This window comes from Meleagris gallopavo, chromosome 4 (assembly GCF_000146605.3).
Source record: "Meleagris gallopavo isolate NT-WF06-2002-E0010 breed Aviagen turkey brand Nicholas breeding stock chromosome 4, Turkey_5.1, whole genome shotgun sequence".
Classification (NCBI taxonomy): domain Eukaryota; kingdom Metazoa; phylum Chordata; class Aves; order Galliformes; family Phasianidae; genus Meleagris; species Meleagris gallopavo.
In genome coordinates this window covers 32,284,637-32,305,656 of record NC_015014.2, presented here as the reverse complement: position 1 = coordinate 32,305,656, position 21,020 = coordinate 32,284,637, and the positions used below count along the sequence as shown (strand labels likewise).

Here is a 21,020-nt window from a genome sequence, read left to right as displayed (position 1 = left end):
AGGTGTTGAATAATCATATTTACATATTCCTGTGATTATCTGAAGAAAATGTCTCTGAAACATAATATAGTACATATTTGTCTCTGCATCTGTGAAAAACAGCCACTGAACGAATGCATCTCATACTTTGCCACTTCAGACATAAAGAACTTAACAGAAGTGTGTCAATAGATACAGTGGGAAACCACAAAAATACAATACAGAAAATAAGTGAACAGTCACCGACATTTTCGTTTGTCACTCTCCTAATCTTACGAACCAGTCTGCTGCTGGTGAGCAGCAGCAGCTACAGTCAACACGAACCAGCATGTGTGGAGATAAACCTGAACCATTCCCTCAGAAAGTACAGGCAAACCCTTCTTCCACACTCCAAACTCTCTGCAGACAGATCACCATCAGTATATGATTTGAAGTAAGACGAGATTACTGCAGTGACTGGAAAATCTCTCTCTTCTCCAAGTATTTCTACTACTTCTTAGTAACAAATTCAAGAAAAGATGGTGCTGGCAGAACTCCTGCAAGTTTTTGCTTAAAGCGACAATATTACAGACACTGAACAAACAGATGATTAATAAATATCATTTGAAGTGGTAAAGAACTAAGAACAAATGAAATAGTTAATTTATTGGCCCTCCTGCTACAGCTGGTCTATGTTGTCATTTTAACCAAAAGAACATGCAGTGAATTCTCTGCTGCTAATGTTGACTTGCTTTTAATGGGGAAAAGGGAAGGTCAGTAGGGTGATAAGCAGGGCTGTAGAAACTAATCTTGGTCTCTGAGTCTTGCTACCCCAGACAGACTGACGCATACATTGTGTTGTACTAAGTACCACACAAATGTTAATCAAGTTTAATAGCCTTTTCTTGAGATATCCCAGGAAATGAGGTAGTAAAAGTAAAACAGTTAGATGTCTGCTGAAAAGCAAATATATTTATTATGCACTTTCATATACACAGGGATTTTCACTTAATATAATACAAGGAATAAAATAAAAATTTTACAATGTGAAATTCATTCAATGTACATTAAAGGCTATTTACAACCCACTCCAGGAAAAAGTCTATCTGCAAACCAAGTTAACTGAGGAGTTCAGATGGGGAATATTAAGCATAACAGACGTTTGCATAGCAGAGTAACTGAGGAGGGAAAATACCTTTTTATTTTTAAATAAATGGTAATGTTTTCAATACTGATCACAGAGAGGACAAAAATGCATCATTGTGCCTCTATACTTCCTAATGCATTTCTCTTTTGAAGAGTTTTTCCACATGCATACAGTATTGACATCGCTGTCCACAAAACAGTCTTTTCCCTAGCTTTCCCACTACTAGGAGTTTCAGATGTTTTGTGGAGATGACCTTGGAGGGAGCAGTGAAATATGATGAAGAGGATTCATGTTTTACTCGTTTTCTTGGGGGGGTTGGGAGGACTGTCACACTGTCAGAAGAAAACGTGCTGAGTCACGGCTATGCAACTCCACTGACCTCCGCCGGACTGTACAGATGTGAAGGAGCACAGAAGAACAGAGAGAATAACGGGGGAATAGCGACTTGCCTTTGGATGCAGAAACCTCACAAGCAATGAGATTAAAAACTCACAACAGCAATGTGGAATTACACAGACCTTCTGAGAAAGTAGATGTTTTAAAGCAATTCATGCTCTGTTCCAAAGCTATGTTCAAAATCTGTAAGAATTGTTATTTTCTTTCTAAAAACATTTTCAAGAGGTCTGCTTTCTGCTGATTTGGATACAGGATTTCTTCAACAGCTGTTTCAAATATTATTCACACAAAAACCGTCAGGCTATCTATAAATGGTGGTCCCTTGTGAAACTGACCACATTTTTATGTCCTCTGTCCACAAGGTGCAATTAATAACACAATAAAATTAAATAAATATAATCCCAATGATAGCCAAGGTCAGTAGAAAAATGTCAGCATTCAGGGATCCCTTTCTACAGAACAAAACATACATCTAACAACCAAGAAAAGTTTTACTCTTGCACAGCATTGCAGATGCACTGTACTTGAGGTTCAGAACAATTGTTGAGAACATTTTGGTACTCTCCCTTTACTGAGCCACTAACTCTCTTAAGGCTGTTTTGCAAGACTCTTGTTATGTTTATGTTATAATTGTCCCACAGGGACAAGAGATTTAATGCGTGAAACATACAGAATAATCAATATTGCTGTCTGTCAACTTTCAACATTTAATCTTACTATGCACTGAATGCCTGACTATAAAAGAGTCTTTTTACATTTAGTAACAAGTGAATAAGAATGGAGGTGCAAGATATAAAAAACAAAAACAACAAAGACAACCCACAAAAAACTAACTTCAGAAAATGTTCTGACTATTGTTAATTACGATAACAAAACACAATGACCTTTAGTGCTTCAGAATATGCACTACACATACATCCAGGGGCCACTGAGCAAAGTTTAACGATAGCCACACATCTAATCAATCCTCTATGAAAAAATAATGCCAGGTTTCTACCATCTTCTTTGTGGAATGATCAGAATCAGAGTATGAAAAAGACGAATCTCAAGCCTTTAGAAGAAATACTGACTTACAAAAATAGGCTTATTTTCTAAAGAGCAAGACCGTGTCAAGGTGAATAGTAGAATATAGATTACATATTTAGGAGAAAATAATCAATTGTTTCATTCTATCACTCAGAGCTGTGCAAGTAAGATACACACATTCAAGGGAAAAATTCAAAGTGTTTGCTTTCACAGCGACTGTCTTGACTTTGCTCTCCCCTATATATGTAATTCTTTTCAGCTGTGAGAGCAGGGAACCAGGTCTCCATTACCTGTAGAGGGACGAGCCATGCTGCTGATTAACCACGCTCTGTGTCCAGAGAAACACTGTCTCTACCTAATCCATCAGAAGCAGTAACCACATTCATACAAGTTTGTGCTTTAAAGAGTTACTGTCCCAGGACAGGGATAACTCAGTAATCTTTGTAGTCCACAGACAACGGTATTCTTAAGTTTTTCTTTCTCCATTATACTCTCATTGTGTATTCTTTCAGCCTAACAAAGCTTCTGTGTTTTCCACATTGGTTTTATTGACATTTTCAATGCAGTCCTTTACTTTGGAAAAATAAAGAGCTGTTTCTAATGTATAAAGACATACAGGAAAGCAGGATCAGACCTTCTACTTTAGCACCTAAGAAATACCCATATTCGGTTGCCTCATTATTGTAACAATAACTGAGGCTATTGAAGACCAGGAGTCCAAGACAAATTCACCTATCACTTTCAGTGGTCACAGTCTGCCATCCAGATTTGGCGCTGTAGTACCAGACACTGGATTTTGTTTCTTGAAAATTCCAAGGATACTGCAGAGGGCTGCAGTCCAACTCCTTTGCTACCACTGACCGGCTATTACATAGACAGAACATACAAGTACAGTATTTATAAAATCCCACTACAAGGTTTGTATTCCTTGAGACAACTTTTTGAAGCACACAGAAAAGACTGACCATACACTACATCAATGCAAATGTGACAAAGCGTTTGCATTTCTTTCCTTTAGCCACAGGAAAATAAATACAGAAAGCATGGCCTTCTCATACACAGTTCACTCTGGCACATGCACCTTTGCTAAGCATTCTGGAAGAGGAAATCACAATTCCTCGTTCTTACTATTTTCAGCTGTTGTCAGGGAAATATCACATGTATCTTTCTGCAGTTAAAAAAAAAGTGCTCATTCTGTGTATTAAATATGAACTACACAAAATAAACTTTTGAAGCACGGAGGGTAATATGGTGGAAGGCAGCCCGAAAATGTAGGCACGTTACAGTAATTAAGGTAACTGTACTGTAGTATTCACATTCTTGAGTTTTTAGGTGGACTGAACAAGAACTGTATGCTTCCATCCCAGCCCGCTGATAAATCACTTGGAGCAGAAGTGCTTCTGTTCACGGCATCATGAAACTGACCTAGAAGTAAAAAACAAACACACCAAGTTTTGAGATATTCCATAATAGATGCAGTGCTGTCAGCAAGACAGCTGTATAACTTCTAATTAGAGTTAAAAGCACACAACAGCATACCAATGACGAAAAGCATTTCCTGACTAACTCAAATCACATGACGGATTTCCTGTGCTTGCAGACATCCAAAGCAGCAACAAGGTCCCTGCAGCAAGAAAGCTTCTGAATACAGCTTAGAAGCAGCAGCAGCTGGGGAAGGAAAGCTGTTCCTCAAGGTGCTCTGGCAGAATATTGCTGATGTGATTCTGTGCAGGTGACTAATGTACTGTGGTCAAGGAAATAACTGCCTTTTTGCTCAAGACTGGGCAAAAGAGGAGGTAAATTACAGCCTGCACCAAGCAATCCATAATGCACACAATTGTTTTACACTTCTAGATTTAAAGTTATGTGAAATCATTAGAAAAAAAGCAAAAGGAATAATTCAGTTATCCATCACATCACTTGTTTCTTCCAGAAATAAGTACTTCACACAGGAAAACTGGCCTTTCTAAAGAAGTACTGTTTACTACTGACAAAAAAAAAAGCCCAGCTTGAGTTGTAGAATTGTATGTAGAGTGTTAAAAACTCCCCATGCTTTCTGTTTTAAAATCTAGAGAGGAAAAATGCATCAAAACTAACATCTTGATGACAAGTCAGGTCAAATCAATACATCTTTGGTCAGAAGTATAAACAATATGTCCATATGAGCACCTGCACTGATTATCAGGTGCAGGTATGTAGAAGGGGGAAAAATGACATTTAAATGCTGGTTTAGACATGATGTAGAACTGCAAGAATCTGAAGTTGTTTTTACTTTTCCTAACATCCAGGGCCTGTCTCTTCTCGCTTACTCCTCTCTCTGTTTCTGTAGTTCTGCCTCTTTGCTATTTTTCCTTCACTGTTCATCCATGACCTTTTGGAAAACAACACTAGCATATGCATGTTAGGCTGCAGTATATACCTTTTTGAAACACGGTATTGTTTCAAATATTTTGATTTAACCAAGATACCAGCCTCACAGTCCAGCACTCTGCAGTTCACAAGAGACCACTGGTACATCTAGAGAGATGAGTTCCATTAAAGTGAATTCTATTCACCAGATACTTTTTTGGGAAAAAAAGCCAAACCAAACCAAAAAACCTGCCAATACGTTTTTCCACAACTCCAGATCTCCATCTGTGGATTCTGCACCATCTGCAAATGACCTATAAACATGTAGCCTTTGATGACCAACAGCAGAACTGAGTTGGCTACCAAGAACATTCTGGTTCTAAGTAGCAGCAGACTGATCTGGAAAAATGGCAGTATTTATACAAACAAAAAAATTAGTTTTCAGAAATAAGCAAAGAGAGCTGCATACATTTCACAAAGATGCTGCTCGTTTGAAATTCAAATAGTACATATTAATTATTAATAATCCAAATACGCTGAGATAAACAAACTTCATCAGGATTAGGCAGAAAAATAGCCCTGTTTTTGCTGACTTACTGACAACTTACGTTTGAAAATGGTACACAACACTTCTTTCTCAGCATAAAATTCAATACAAGAGAGTGAAAAACCAAAGTGAACTAGGCTGATTTGCAGCCCATACTACAGAATGGTGAGGAAATTGATAATAACAGAGACTCTCATTTTGCTATCAGGAACGCCATCTCTTTCATAGGAGATTACGGTAACAAAAATACAAATTTAAAGCCTTACAGTACTATGCAAATTTGTAGATATATCTGAGATTTCCCATTCAAAATCCAAATTCACAGAATTTTAATGCCTGTAACTTGTGAGAACCTTTATAAGCTTCCTGAAAAACATCTTTACAAATATGAATAGTTACTCAATATAGGTGGAACTACACGAAATAATGACTATGCCTGAAAATACCACATATTAGGACTCCAGCTATTCTTATCTTGGAAAATTCCAGATTTATGCTACATGAAGCTTTGTATTTTTTTCTGTTGCATATCAAGAACAGTGGGGCAAGATTTGAGCAATCACTATTGAACAGAAAATATAGCCGTGAACCAATTCTTCCAAAGCTGACGCTTTAAATTGCAACAAAACAGTTACTCAACATGGTTTTCATTAAGAAAACAATTACAATGTTAAGCTAAAATGAAGTGCATTTTCAGCTTATTTAAAACGCATGTGATGAAATACACGTTTTACTCCTTTGTGAATGGACTGATTACCTTTTATAATGGTGTTTCTTTCTTGTAGTTGAAGCTTGGATCACCACCTTCAATCTGCAGTTTTAAGGCTTGCTTAAGGCTGAGTTCTGTCTCTGCAGAAGGGTAGCCTTCCAACACCTCCTGATGCCCTCGATCCTGCACTGTTCGTGGGACAGAAACCCTACCAAGAAAAACCTGATTGCTTTGAAGATGATAATTCGGATTTGTCATGATTCCATTCCTCTTCTTCTGTTCTCCACTCTGTTGGTGAATTAGGAACTGCTGCTGAGATCGACCGACCTCTTGCTGAGCTGGCGGCACCAAGATTTTGCACTGAGGCTCTGGTGGCATGGATTTCAGTGGCACGCTTGTCCCAGATTTGGCAACAGGTACTCGTTTATCAAACTGAGTCATTTCATACTCTAACACTTTTGGTTGGGAGGAACTATTTTGTTTGATTTTTTTTCCAGCTGACCCAGACTTGCTGGAATTGTCTGTTTTCCCCCCCTTGTTAGCTTTTGTTGATTTCAAACTAGGTTTCACTTGGCTCCATTCAAATTCACTACTTGGAGAATTATGATTTTGACTTAGGGAGTGGGTTGTGGAAGAAGGAGAAACAATAGATTGCCTGCTTCTGCTGCGTGGCAGGGAATGCTGCTGTATTTGTTCTGTAAAGGAGAGGCTGTGGAAACTATCAATGGGCACAGTCTGAGCAGTTGCTGTTGACGATGTGGTACGGAGAGAAGAGTTTTTGGAACTTTTCAGGGAATTATTTGATAAAGATGACTTCTGACGGTCAACCGTAGAATCGGGGGACTCTGAAGGAGAACTGAAGGCATGAGCAGGTCCATTAGATAAGCCCCGCATGCTAGGCTGCATATCTCCACCAGTACTCCCTGAACTATTTGACTTCATTGTTAAGGACTGCATTTTAGAAGAGACCGACTGTAAGGGTTTTTGCTCCATAGTGTGGACAGGAGATGGAGTGCAGCCATTCAGAGTAGATGCACCATATTTTTCCAGTAATTTAATAATCTGAGTGTGCCCATTTTTAGCTGCAACACGCATTGCAGTGCGCCCAAACTGATCGGCATGATTTGGATCAGCACCATGCTCAAGTAATATCTGGACAACATCAATGTGCCCTTCTTGGGCTGCGATGCAGAGTCCAGTAGCACCTTGGTTACATGTATGATCAACCAGAGCTCCATGCTCAATGAGAAGCTGCACTACCTTCACGTGACCTTGCCATGCAGCAGACTGCAAAGCAGACCTCTTCTCATTATCTGCAGCGTTCACATCAGCATGGTATGTTATCAGCACCTGTACCATCTCCAAGTGGCCCTGCCAGCAGGAAACATGGAGCGCTGTTCTTCCTTCAGCATCACTAGCTTCTACATTTGCACCATTTTCTAAAAAATACTCAGCCATTGTAAGCTGGTTTTCTAATGCTAAAATATAGAGTGTTGGCCGGCCATCAGCATCTTTATAGTTTACATCTGCTCCATGGCTGAGCAGTAGTTCAACTATCTCTCTGTGACCTTCTAAAGCAGCAACACGGAGAGCGTTTCTCCCATCATAGCCTCTCTGATCAACGTTGGATTTATTTTCCAGCAATATCTGCACACAATCATAGTGACCTTCTTGTGCAGCTAATATGAAAGGTATACGTCCATCGTTATCAATCTCATTTGTTCTAGCACCTTGTTCTATAAGAGCCTCACATATCAACCTGTGACCTTCAAAAGCTGCCATATGCAAAGGTGTCCAGCCTGCATCATCCCTGTGATTTTCATCCAGCCCCCTGTCCAGCAGAGTCCGTACTACTTCAACGTTGCCTTGTGCAGAGGCTATGCTCAAAACCGTTCTCCCTTCACTATCAATGCTATCAACAGCTGCACCCCAAAATAAGAGAGTATTTACAACCGAGGCATGGCCCATGGAGGCTGCAGCCAGGAGTGGTGTACGACCATTGTTATCTGTGTGATCCACATCTGCTCCTCCCTCCAGGAGCAGGTCAACAACATCCACATGTCCTTCGTAAGCAGCCACTAGCAGCGGCGTCATGCCATCCTTATCGCAGTGGTCAACTTCAGCACCTCGGTCAATGAGAAGGCTGACCACCGAGGCATGCCCTTTGCTGGCTGGAACACAAAGTGCAGCAACTGACAATGCCGTCCTTCCATCCACATCCTCGTGGTTCACTTCTGCACCATGGTCCAGCAGGTGCTCCACTATCTCTTTGTGCCCCATATATGCTGCTGCAATTAATGCTGTTCTGCCTTCATTATCAGCCTTATTCACTTCAGCCCCATGCTGAAGCAGATTCAGCACAATATCTTCGTGCCCTCCCCAGGCCGCTGCTCTCAATGCAGTTCGGCTGTCAGCATCTGCACAGTCCACTTTGACTCCAGCGTAAAGGAGCGCAGAAACTACCTCAGTGTGCCCACCCCATGCTGCAGATCTCAATGCTGTCCAGCCATCATGATCCGTGTGATTTACATTGGCCCCGCACCCTATCAAGCAATTCACCACTTTGGTGTGCCCCTGCCGTGCAGCTAAGGTAAGTGCTGTTTGACCATGAGTGTCTTCTACCTCTAAATCTGCTCCCCTGGAAACCAGCAAGTTAACTACATCGAGGTTGCCGCTGTAGGCAGCGTTGGCCAGGAGTGTTCTCCCGTTTGAGTCACACTGGTTGACTGATGCCCCATTGTCTAGCAAGGTGCGGATGGAGTCCTCTCTTTCCAGAGCCTGCCTCACAATGCAGGATGTACGGTCATCCTCACTGTTGACATGAGCACCAGCTTTCACTAGGAGCTGTAACACTTCTTGTTCTTTGGGAATTAAGGTTGACAGGGATTCTTTGACAGGTGTGCCATTCCATATCATCCACAAGGCCAGCTCAGAAGTCTCTAACTGTAAATTGGAGTTAATTAGATGCAACGCAAATTCTTGAGCTTCCAATGGTGTTAAGTCCTTTGCTCGGCAGGTGTAGCTCATGGCTAGCATTCTGTGCCCCTCAGCTGCATTACACAGGTATTTCTGCGTGCAGTGCTTCACATCCAACAACCATTCAGCAAAACTATAATGAAACAATATTTTTGTATTCCCAAGTCCATCAATAAGAACTTTGGACAGGACATCCAATTTGCGCTGAAAGTCTTCCATAGTCAATGTCATGTTTTTGGTCCACACCGCATGATACAGTTCCGTTGTGGTTAGCGGCCTACAGGCTGCAAGAATCACATTAAGAATAGGCTGCACCTTTGCAAATTGTTTTCTCACAAAAAGTCTCTGGCAGAGCCAAAGGTATAGGCCATTCAATGTTCCCGGAATGTCACGGATCTCTCGTAACATAATAAAATTCTCCACGACTCCATCTAGGACACGTTCCAGATACAAAAAGCAGCCGCTGCTTTTGATGTGAAGCTGATTCAGCATTTCGGCAGTTTCTTTTGTCAGATGTTGTCTCAGCGCTTCCTCCTGATCCAAACGATGCAGAATATATTGCTGCACGTCCTTCACAATGTACGCCTTCCGCAGATCATCCAAACTTATTTTTCTAAAACCTAATGGAAGAGAAGAAAGTCATTAGCAAAAAGACACATTATGAGGTAGGAAACACTCACTTATATTTTGGATGCAAACATACTGAACGTAAATCATTATTAATAACACTTTGATACAAAAGAAAACATTTTTATTTATTATTTTTTAATCATAATCTGCTACAATGAGAAATACACATTAATAAACAAGAACATTTAAAAAAAAAAAACTTTGAGTCAGACACTTTGTGTCTGCCATGGATAATACTAAACACCTAAGTAAGACTAAAAATAAAGTAAAATCAAAACTGCAACTTAAGATTAGTAAATCTTATATTATTACGGAATAATCATTTATCCAACGTGGTCAACAGTGAAATTCCAAATAATTTTCAGCTACTGAGATTAAGACAATCATTATCTTAATATAATTATAGAAGATATTATCCACGTGTGGTGCACATTCATGAAGAAATGAACATAAATCACTTTAACGAGATTACCTTTGCTTCTTTTCAAAACTCCTATGATCTAGGAGAGACACTCAAAACTACTTTAAAATACCTATATATCTGCGTGCAATGACTAGTACATATTTTTTCAAATAAGGGCTGATTTTTAGATAAACAGCCCAGTTCTCTAACAGCTGGCACACTGCATAAGGAAACAGGTTTTCTGAGACTCAGACAGTCCCATTGTTCTTTCAGCCTGTTTACTCTTAAGAGGAAAAAGGGAAATTATTTCATCTGTGTATGCTGTGTACATCTCCTCCCTGCATACACATTTGCACACTCCCACAGCTCACAAAGTACAAGCTCTTGAGACCAAGCAGGAATGTTATTTACGAATGATGTTACTGTGCCATGGTATACACAGCTATCTAATTTAAAACATTGGTCTCTGATGAAGACCTACTGTCTATGTTTAATGAAACATTACGTTATTTGAGTGCTGCTTTTTTGGAAGCTAGAGGAAAACTGCAGAGGATGCAGTCACAGTGTCTGGAATGACCAGGTTTATAACTATTTTAGGCCAGAATTGCTCCTCGCTTTTCCAAGGACAAGCTCTCATCTCTTCCTCTAGCATAGCAGTTTGCATAAATTTCCTTTAGAGTCAGCTCATCTAGTCCAAAAAAGCTTTGCAAACCAAAGCAGTTACTAATCCCCAAATTATCCTGAAGGAAAAGAAACCATAGAGGGCAGCCCAGTCAATGCGATCTTGGCCTTAGCTTCATGGAACAAATAATTGGAAGTAGCACCCTGAAGAACGTCATTTTCAGTTCTCTGTTTTTATTATATTTGAACATTCTGTGGATCAAACTGCTCGGTCTGGAAGTTTGCTCCAATAACTGAGCTTTGCTTTTCGTTCCCAAATGTCTTCAGCAGCGACTCTGAACAGGATATTCAACAACTTCTGCTAACCATTTAGAGTGATATTACTAAAAAATATATATATATCTTCTTCCTTTATTAATTATGGTAGCATGACAACTCTGACAGAACTAAATCAGTAGAACACTTAAAAGTATACTTCTCAAAATAAAATCATCAGACAGGATATTTTTGGCGCAGTCACTTTTCATGCTAAAAAAACAGTAAGACTCTCTACTTGTAGATATTTGCATTTAGTGTCAAGAAGGCAGAAAATAAGATTTGGAAGGATTTCACCGTTCTACAGGTGCATTTTTTTTCTAGCTTTCCAAAATACAGAACTGCCTTTATCCACTGCAATTTGTCACCACAACTTTGAGCAATGTCCTAACTTGACCCACAGCACAGCATAATTCACTGATTGACTATGCATTTCATTAAAATATTCTGTGCACAATTCTGCAGAGCCCATAATTCACACACATAAGCCAAGAGACGTTGCTGAGTAAGGATAGCTGGTGCCCTCCAATTTTGCAGATGCCAAGACTTCTTTTTGAGCTCTCAGACTATGACCATTCAGAAGACAGAAAAGCAAACAGTGAAGTTAAAAAGAGAACAATGCTTGATGTATGCATTCACAGCCATACCTATGCACAGGGCTGTCCTCAACCAAGCGTCACTTAGATTAGCCCATGTCATGCGTGCAGGGAACAGCTCAGATTTACTCAATTCAGAGCAAATGCCACTGTCATTCACTCACCTGCTAGTTTCTTAAGCCTCTCTCATATGAGAGAAGTAAGCATTCCTGATAGTCAGATCTATACCTGTCACATGGCTGAAGAAAAGCAGGCACAGAGCTCTGCAAAGTTCTTCCCAGTGCATTTAGCCCTAGGTGACTCTTCACACCAGAGCCCCATCTCCCACAGCCATCCAATGCCCATGTCTTTCCATCCAATACGTATCCACCTAAGTTACTTCTATTTTTTAAATAACTCTGCTGCTTTTGCAATTTGTAGAGCAGCCGATATCATATCAGCCATGCCAGAAAGCCTCTGACAGATCCATTGGACAGCAACGCAGATACATCAGCCAGTGCTCAGGGATGGCTAATGACTGTTCCTCACATCCCTCGTCTCCCAGCCTTCCATGTCCCAAGGACAGTATGTTCCTTAAGGGCTGGGATTAACACACTTCCTTTGTAAGCGCCTTTTGAGCAGAAGTAGGCTTTATATTAAACCACCGTACCATGCCATAGTACAATAAGTAATCCAAAGAAAAGTTTTACAGATAGAAGATATTTTAAAAATACAAAAACCTAATATTCTCCTTGTGAAGGAGCAAAACAAAACCGTGGGTTTTTTTTTTTGGCCGAAGCTTTTATCTAAATGAGTCATTTTACATTTCCAAACAAAGATTATGCAAACTTGCTTTCCCACCCAACTACAATAATTTATTTTCAAGGACAAGAAGCATCAAAACACTAAGAGAAAGTTCATTTGTTTCAAATGCATTCCCATGAACTACTTCAGCTCAGCAGAACAGGAGCATAGCAGACAGAACATGCAGTCCCACGACACTGCCTTTTGCATTGTTAAGATTTTTCTTCCAGCACATCACTTTCAACCCAATGGGTGCTCCAGTAAGGATTTTCCTGATTTATTACATTCCTGGCACTTCTGTAAACAAATCAGTTCCAAATGTATTTCTTGGCAAGGTCTGTGGTCATTTAAAGGGAAAAAAAGTATCTAGGCTATATAAATACTTTTGCACTATATCAACCTTTTCAAACTTTAACAATAAAAAATAAACTATTAACAACCAGGTTCCACTAAATAATTAGAAATCTCTTTCAATTTCTGTATCTTTAATTAAATACATTTAATTACCCTGAAGGTTTAAATACTTTAATATACCTCATTTTAACTAAACTGATAACTTTTAAATAACCTAAATGATTAAGAACATGGCAACGTTTTGACATTATTGATTCACACTGGTGATCTAAACATACATTAAGTTAGGTATTTATTGGCCATTTATGCACACCCACTCAAAAAGAATAACATATGCAGAAAAGTAAAAAGCACTTGAAAACTGAAGCAGCATGCTTAGTCTGTAGCACGTTTGCAGTGTACAATCCATTACAAATTGTATCATAATGTCCATCACAGACACTAAGAGACATAGGACCAGTCTTGAAGCTGAATCCTGCTGCTGTCATTGGTCCACTTTGTTGTATAGAAAACTTGCATGCAACCTTTTACTAGGAAGTAAGAAAATCCCTAGCATCACATTCTTGAATTGGTAATCCAAAGAGTAAGAAGAAAGGAAATCTTAAGTAGAGTCATGGCCACAACAACAACAAATTATTTCACAGCTTTAATAATACTGAAGTAAAATGTACAACTACATATTTAAACGTATCTAAATAACCTTTTATTGTCAAAAAAGACTTTAAAGTAATGTGAAACTGCCTACATAAATTCTAAAGCATGGTGAAACTTAAGATTTTCTTTTTTTAAAGCAATCTCTACTAAAGCAGTCTCATGCTATTTATTCTCTGGAATGGGCAGGTTGAAGAGGAAAGGTGCAGTTCAAAATTTGGTAAGTGATTTAAGGATTCAGCAATACAACTAACCATGCAGCTTGACTTTTCTGGTGCAGAAACTGACTTGTTATTTTAGTACATTTTTCTTAGGTTTTCACATTTTTGCTCATTATTTAATTTTAAGAAAGGCTACAAGAACAATCCTCTATATTTATTCCAACCAGAGCTGGCAAACTAAAAACATCACAGGAAGACTGATGCTCTCAAGATTGTTAATTCGGAGTAAATCTGGATGAATATCTTATTATCTGCACACTTAGAGCTGAATAACAGGCAAAAGCAAGAGTGAAAAAGGACAAACGGTCTGCTTCTGCCTGTGGATAAGTGGGTGAATGAATTATAAGGTGCCCTGATGCTACAGTGAATGCTTGCATGACCATTTTTCATTCTTTTTATTCTAGTTTCTAGTATCTAATATATCTATATATTAACTACAGCTCCCTAAGACGTGCCATTCACATGGGCTGCATGACTCTGGTGCACACGTCTTAGGTATGAAAAGGAACTATTTTGATCAAGAATGGCCGTGCTTAATTGAGTGGTATAACCAAGCCAGATGCAAAAGTCAATTTCTTCTTTTGAGCAACATTCATAAAACAAATAAGTGACTATTAAAATGCCTCTTCAGACCAATGAATAGAGCACTTGGACATATGCAGTTCTGTTTGCCTTTATGCTATCAAATGAGGAAATACCTCCTTTTATTCCAGCTTACCCAAGTAAAATTTCCAGAATTTAAAATGCCTAAAATCTTTAACTTTTATGATAGAACTTCAGTAAAAGAATTTAGAATTTAGTTTTGCAAGAATAACTGATATACTTTTAATATTTAACCTCATTTTGGAAACATTTCTATTTGCCAGTTAGCTGAAACATAAAACCTAAACAAGTTGCACGCCTATGCAACTTACAGAGGTTTTCTGAAGATATTTAGATAAATAAAATTTCTTCTACAAATAATAAGAAGGTTGGGAAGACCGTGCTTAATGCAGCTGCCTGACTGTTCACACTCGCGAGCAGATGATGTCGCAGAGGACTATCGAGATAACATGGACACAAGAAAAAGAATAGCAAACTTTAAAAAAGATGTCTGTAAGAAAAGTAAACAGGCATGATGTGACAGTTGGTGACAGTGCATTCAAGAGGAGGCAGGAGGACATGCGTTATCTGTTCTCTTCCTTTTCTCCCCAGCTGGCTGGCTTTTGCTCATTGTGGAGGGTGACCGCAGACTCATGCAGGCATCAATTTACATTTGGTTCATATTTTTGAGATTGTCTTTGCAGCCACAAGAGGCAAAAACTATTTCATTTTTAATTATTGAAAACTTAGAATCTGGTATGAGAGGAAGAAAATTTGTAGTGCTCTGTGCTATTACAGAAACTCTCAATACATCCATGAACACGGGGCTGCAACAGATGCAAGCACATCTATTCAGCTTGCATAAATAAATCACTAGCAAAAGGAAAGAAATGAAGAGGACTAGAATAAATCTCTTCCTTTGCTTGGTATCTGGGAGTGGGGATGATGGATTCACCGCTGGCAGCAGCAAGATGACAGCAAGATGAAAGGCTGCGCTCTTTCTTCCATGTCCATGACTATTTTTGGCTGGAGAGATGCCTGCAGAACTCGTCTGTATTCAACACCCAAAAAAGAACATTGTCAAGGCCACACTACTGCAGCAATCCTGCTCCCATTCACTTACACCACATGCTGACAAATGGGTTTAGCTCTTATTTCAGCACATTTCTGGAAGAAGATTTCACACATCAAAATTTTAAGTGAAAGCCAATAAAAAACGACTTATTAAATAAATACTGGCTAGTACATACATCACGTCTAATTCTAAAACTTCTAGCACAAAAGCCTACAGATGGACTCGTTTTCCTAAAGTAATGCGAAAAGTATTCCAGCCTATCTTACTAAGCGTGAAACTGATTTCTTTGTTCCAAATGGAAGAAACACATCCGAAGAAGATGTGCAGTGATTACGCTGTTACGCTTGCAACCATTTGCTGAGAAATTAGAAAGCATTAGAAATTCAGTATAATGGTGTTCCAGAGTGCATTGCGTATTATTACTGCACGCACCAATACAGGCTGGGGGATGAGCTGCTGGAGAGGAGCTCTGCAGAGAGGGACCTGGGCATCCTGGTAGACGACAGGTTGGCCATGAGCCAGCAGTGTGCCCTCGTGGCCAAAAAGGCCAATGGCATTCTGGGGTGCATTAAAAAGAGCGTGTCCAGCAGGACGACGGAGGTGATCCTCCCCCTCTACTCTGCCCTGGTAAGGTCTCATCTGGAGTACTGTGTCCAGTTCTGGGCTCCCCAGTACAAAAAAGACAGGGATCTCTTGGAAGGAGTCCAGCGGAGGGCCACAAAGATGGTGAAGGGCCTGGAGCATCTCCCCTATGAAGAAAGGCTAAGTGAACTGGGTCTGTTTAGCCTTGAGAAAAGACGACTGAGAGGGGACCTGATCCAGGTTTATAAATATCTGAGGTGTGGCGGCCATAGTGGTGAGGCCAGTCTCTTTTCAGTGGTACGTGGAGACAGGACGAGGGGAAACGGACATCAGCTGCAGCATAGGAAGTTTCGCACGAATGTGTGCAAGAACTTCTTCACGGTGAGGGTGACGGAGCACTGGAACAGGCTGCCCAGGGAGGTTGTGGAGTCTCCTTCTCTGGAGATATTCAAGTCTCGCCTGGACGCCTACCTGTGCGACCTGGTGTAGGGAACCTGCTTTGGGAGGGGGTTGGTCTCGATGATCTCTGGAGGTCCCTTCCAAACCCTACAATTCTGTGATTCTGTGATTACTGTGCATGTCATCTCTTCAGCCACAAGTGCAAAAAATGCTCCTCATCAATCTTGAATTCTGCATGCCCATCAAATAAATAACTTTAAAAACAAATTTGCTTGGCTAGAAGTAAACATCTACATTGTGCAAAGGGGAAGAAGAGTGTACCCCAAAAGAAGTGTTAACAACAGCCTATCCTTCGCAGGTTAAAAAAAGAAAACCAATATTATTTTCAAGTTTTACAACACAAGGTTCCAATATATTTGAATTTAACAAAAGCTTCAATCATACCCCTCACATCTTCGCTATATTTTTCACATACTTGAGCATTGGCTGTAAGGAGGAAAATCATCCAGTAGCGTACTGTGGGATGTAATATCACAGTTTGCTCTCTTTTTAGAAAAAAAAAAACAAAAAAAACCACAACAAAAAAAAACCAACCAGCACCACCAAGACAGCAAAACACCTACACTACAAATAGGCCCTAAAACTTAATCTCATTTTGAGTTCAGTTACTTTGGTAATAATTCTTTTTTTGCACCTTTTCTCACAGCAAAAATAGCAAAATAACATCACAAGCCAACTCTCTTTATGCTATTCATCAAATCATTCACTGTGTAAATGAGAAATTTACTCTTTCAAATTAAATTTATTTTAAAGGCATACCATTAATTCTGCTGATTTCTCCTGTCAAGAATTCCATCTGGAAGCATACTTAGAAGACAACAACCATTTTTTAGGACTAGTCTGAAACATTATATGATTCAGTGGAAAGGAAATAAAGCTGCTCTGAAGAAAGTTTTGTCAGTATTTTTGGCAGTGACAACCTATCTAATCAGCCAAGCTCTGACGAAACTATTCCCATACGAACATCCAAAAGAGCCCTTATGAAACTACTCCAAAGCTTCCTTTAGTTCTCACATAACCCTAAATACCAACGTTCATGTCTGCTGCTGATTAATAAAGGACTACATTCCAGAATGCAATTATCACATTGACCTTTTGCCACGGTGGAAACGAGCAAGCCTATGGGTCTATGTTCTATAATCACATTTTTGTCCTAATCGTTGCCTTAATGCACGCAGGCTTTACACATAGGCCTGGAATCCAGTCTAGATATTGGCCTTTATTAAATTTCAGAGAACATTCAGAAACAAAGTGATTATAGTGAAGAAATGTTCTCATGACACTGTAAAGATTGGACGAAGAAGTTGTAAAGAATTCTTTACCAAGTAACCTTTGCCAAAAGTATACACTAAGAATCCACATTGACAGTATTACCCTCTCAAGTTCCACCTTCAAAGGTTATTCACTGTTTTCTGAATATAAGGGGAAATATTTTAATAATCTTTTGAGGTTGTGAGGAATGGGCGTATACAGCCAACATACTTATGTACTTACATATCACCTACATGGTTTCAAAGCTTTTTAGAAGCAGCAAGGCAAAAAAGAGAACTCAAAGCCACCAACAGCTCTATTGCAGAGACATAATTTACCTCTAAATGCCACTTTAGGCTTTTGATAGGTAAACCGGAATGTGAGGTTTTTAGAATTACCATTTTTGCCATTATCATTTTTTAGAACTATGCACTCATTAGTGCTTTCAACCATCACCAAGGGTTTTGTAAATACCAGTTCCTCATTGTAGACAGAGTTAATGATGCTTCCCGGGGTTTGCACTCACCTGTAAACATTTTTGTAACAGCTTTACTCTGCTTGCGGGCAGAACACAGTAGGAGCAACCAGGGAGGGAAGAACTCAAAGTGGCCAGCTAACAGCTCTGCTATCGTTCCAGATAGACTTGTAGAGGTCTGTTCACCCTCAGAGATGTTGCAGCCCTCATCAACTGAGTCTACGAGCAGGAAGAGGCTCTGCTGAGGGGGCTTCATTCCCAGAAGAGGAAGCAGAATGCACCTGCAAGGAAGGAGGAACAAAATCAATCTTGTAAATGTAACAATATATCAAATGCTTGAATAATCATGCATTTTTTGAATAATGATGCAATTTTTGCTTAGGCAAGATTACATTTTAATGAACTTAATGTTTCTAACAGTACTTCAGTACTTTAAAACAACATAACATTGTTCAATGTTCATAAGAATACTTCGAAAAATGGTGGTTTAGTATGCCAACATCTACTTGGCCTAAAATGTAAAAAGTTCATCAATCTCTTTCTCTGCCAAACCTGTTATTATTGCTTATCAGAAGCTGGTAATGATACCAAACCAAATAAAAAGACATCTGAAGTATCAGAGCTCAAAAGTTTAATGCCGAGTGAACAAATTTTATAAAGATCTAATTTCTGCACTTGTACCATACTTAAACAAAATGCAAATTAATTTATTAACAAACTGAGGCTTTTTATTTATATTAAAGTTGCCAGAATTATTTGCATTCTTAGAACAAGGAGCTGAATAAATGCATTGGCACAGCTAATAACCAGAGTTTCTGTCTCATATTTGCACGTACTGTTGTCATTTTTAGTAGTACTCATTAAAAGATATCTAACTCTGTGCTTATACGTAACTGCCACATGCCTTCTAGTATTTCTATGCAACACTACTGTTTTGTGGGCAAGTTTCACTTAGGCCCTTAAGTTCCACTGAGTACATCTCCCATCTCCCATTCCTGGAGGCATTCAAGGCCAGGCTGGATATGGCTCTGGGCAGTCTGGTCTAGTGGTTGGCGATCCTGCATGTAGCAGGGGGACTGAAAGTAGGTGATCACATTGTGGTCCTTTTCAACCCAGGCCATCCTATGACTCTATGATCTTTAAATATATTTGACAAGTAATGTTGGCCTTTATAGCAGTAAGACTCAGAAAATGAAGCAGGGTGTGAAATGTATTCATTTTCTGAGTGTATAAATACATACACGTGCATGATAGTTCCCTCTTTCTGCAGTCTTTATGCTTCTGTCCAGATAGCACAGATGTAACAAGTATTTTTGACTTAAGGCCACAATAATCTTCTTTCATTTGTTTTACTGAACAAATTTATCTTCAGTACACTTTGGCCAATGACTTATTACCTGTCAAGCATGCAAATTAGAACAACGGCAAATCTTGCCTGTTGATGGAAAAACACACCCAGAGTCAAAAATGATTTGCAAGCACCACCAGTACAACGTTGCTTTCTGGTTTTCTGACTGAGAAAAGTGCAAAATGGAAATGTAAAGTGACGCACTGTTGACAATAACAGCAGGATCTAGCAGAGCCAGCTGGGCAATCTATTGCAGGTGGTGACATCTTCCCAAAGGAATAGAAAGGATGAGTTCTGAAAGCTTTCAGTATTAGTTGCATTTAAATAAATACTTAACTCTGGCCCCTCACATTTCCAGAAATGCAAGACTATTTTGGATTCTTTGTTACTTCCCAAAGCTGGTCCCTCTTTCAGAAGATGCTTGCAGCACAGCAAGAATCTCTGCTCCCTAAGCTAGGAAGTTAAGCAGCTTCTAACTTACATAGCAGGAAATGAGTGTAGCCATAAGGCTAAAATTACTTTCCAAAGTGGTATCAACCCCACAACGAAAGGAGGCAGCTTGAAATTGCATCATTTTCCACCTCTTTCCCCAGCAGAATGCAGTGTTGTACCCTCAGCTATTTACATTGCTTTGAGATGTGAATAAATAATATCTGAAAGCAAAATCACACCTAAAATCTGAGTGATTGTCATAAAACACCTATGAAATACCTTAGGTGAATCTGACAATGCTCTTGCATGTTAGTATTTACCCGTAGGAAATACCAAGAGAAGCTAATAGGTACGTCTGGGAAAGAGTCCCAAATTATTCTGCTGAATTATTCTACAGTATGCAGTAGTTGGCCACAGTAGGTCAAACCAAAAGGTCATCTTGCCTCCAAACAGAGTTGAAAGAAAATGTCCAAAGAATAATGTATTAAAAAAATAGTGCAAGCACTAAATCACATTCTTCCATATCTCTAAAACTGCAGTGGTTGCAGGAGCTTTTTAAAACAGATTTAGTTTTCCACTTGGCATCCCTTCCACTTCACAATACTTTCACTTCTGAGTGGTAGCATAACTTCCATTCAATTGGGGAAAAAAAAACCCTATGTATATAAACATACACATACAAGAATATATTCAATGAGGCAAGATGACTTCTTCCAGCTTACACCTGTATTACTCAAAGTGTGCCACTGACAAAACACTGATAAAGCTTTCTCTGAAAGTGCTCTTAGGAACCACTCGATAACCTCAGTTCTGTCTAGACTTTTCTATCTCTGAATTCAGAGTAGTGCCAGATAACATAATAGGGAAATTTTTCAGACGTTCAAGTTTGAGGCCAGAATTCCCATCATGTTTACCTCCATAACATGACCTAGTAATTCCCACTTTCCCATAACATCTTTCTTGCATATGGAAATCACATCAATCAACATGGACTAAATGTCTCAAATGGACTTCTGTAAATGGTGATTCCTCTACAGAGCACTGTAACAGATTGCTTGATTTGCAGTGTGCCTTTTGAAAGATGAGGAGTTTTCTTTACCTTCTGAAAGGATAATAGCAAACAGCCTTATCTCC

At 39.3% G+C, this 21,020-nt stretch overlaps 1 protein-coding gene across 1 annotated transcript in view; it reads right to left on the bottom strand.

Moving 5' to 3' along the window:
* Positions 1-910: 910 nt before the first annotated feature.
* ANKRD50 (ankyrin repeat domain 50) overlaps positions 911-21,020 on the bottom strand; it is a 40,894-nt gene continuing 20,784 nt past the window's right edge. The window contains exons 2-4 of the mRNA XM_010709907.3: positions 18,158-18,387; positions 6,181-9,728; positions 911-3,952 (exon numbers count right to left, since the gene is read on the bottom strand). Of these exons, the coding sequence (XP_010708209.1) occupies positions 6,184-9,728; positions 18,158-18,387 (3,775 nt within the window). The 3' untranslated portion in view covers positions 911-3,952; positions 6,181-6,183. The remainder of the gene's footprint in view (positions 3,953-6,180; positions 9,729-18,157; positions 18,388-21,020) is intronic.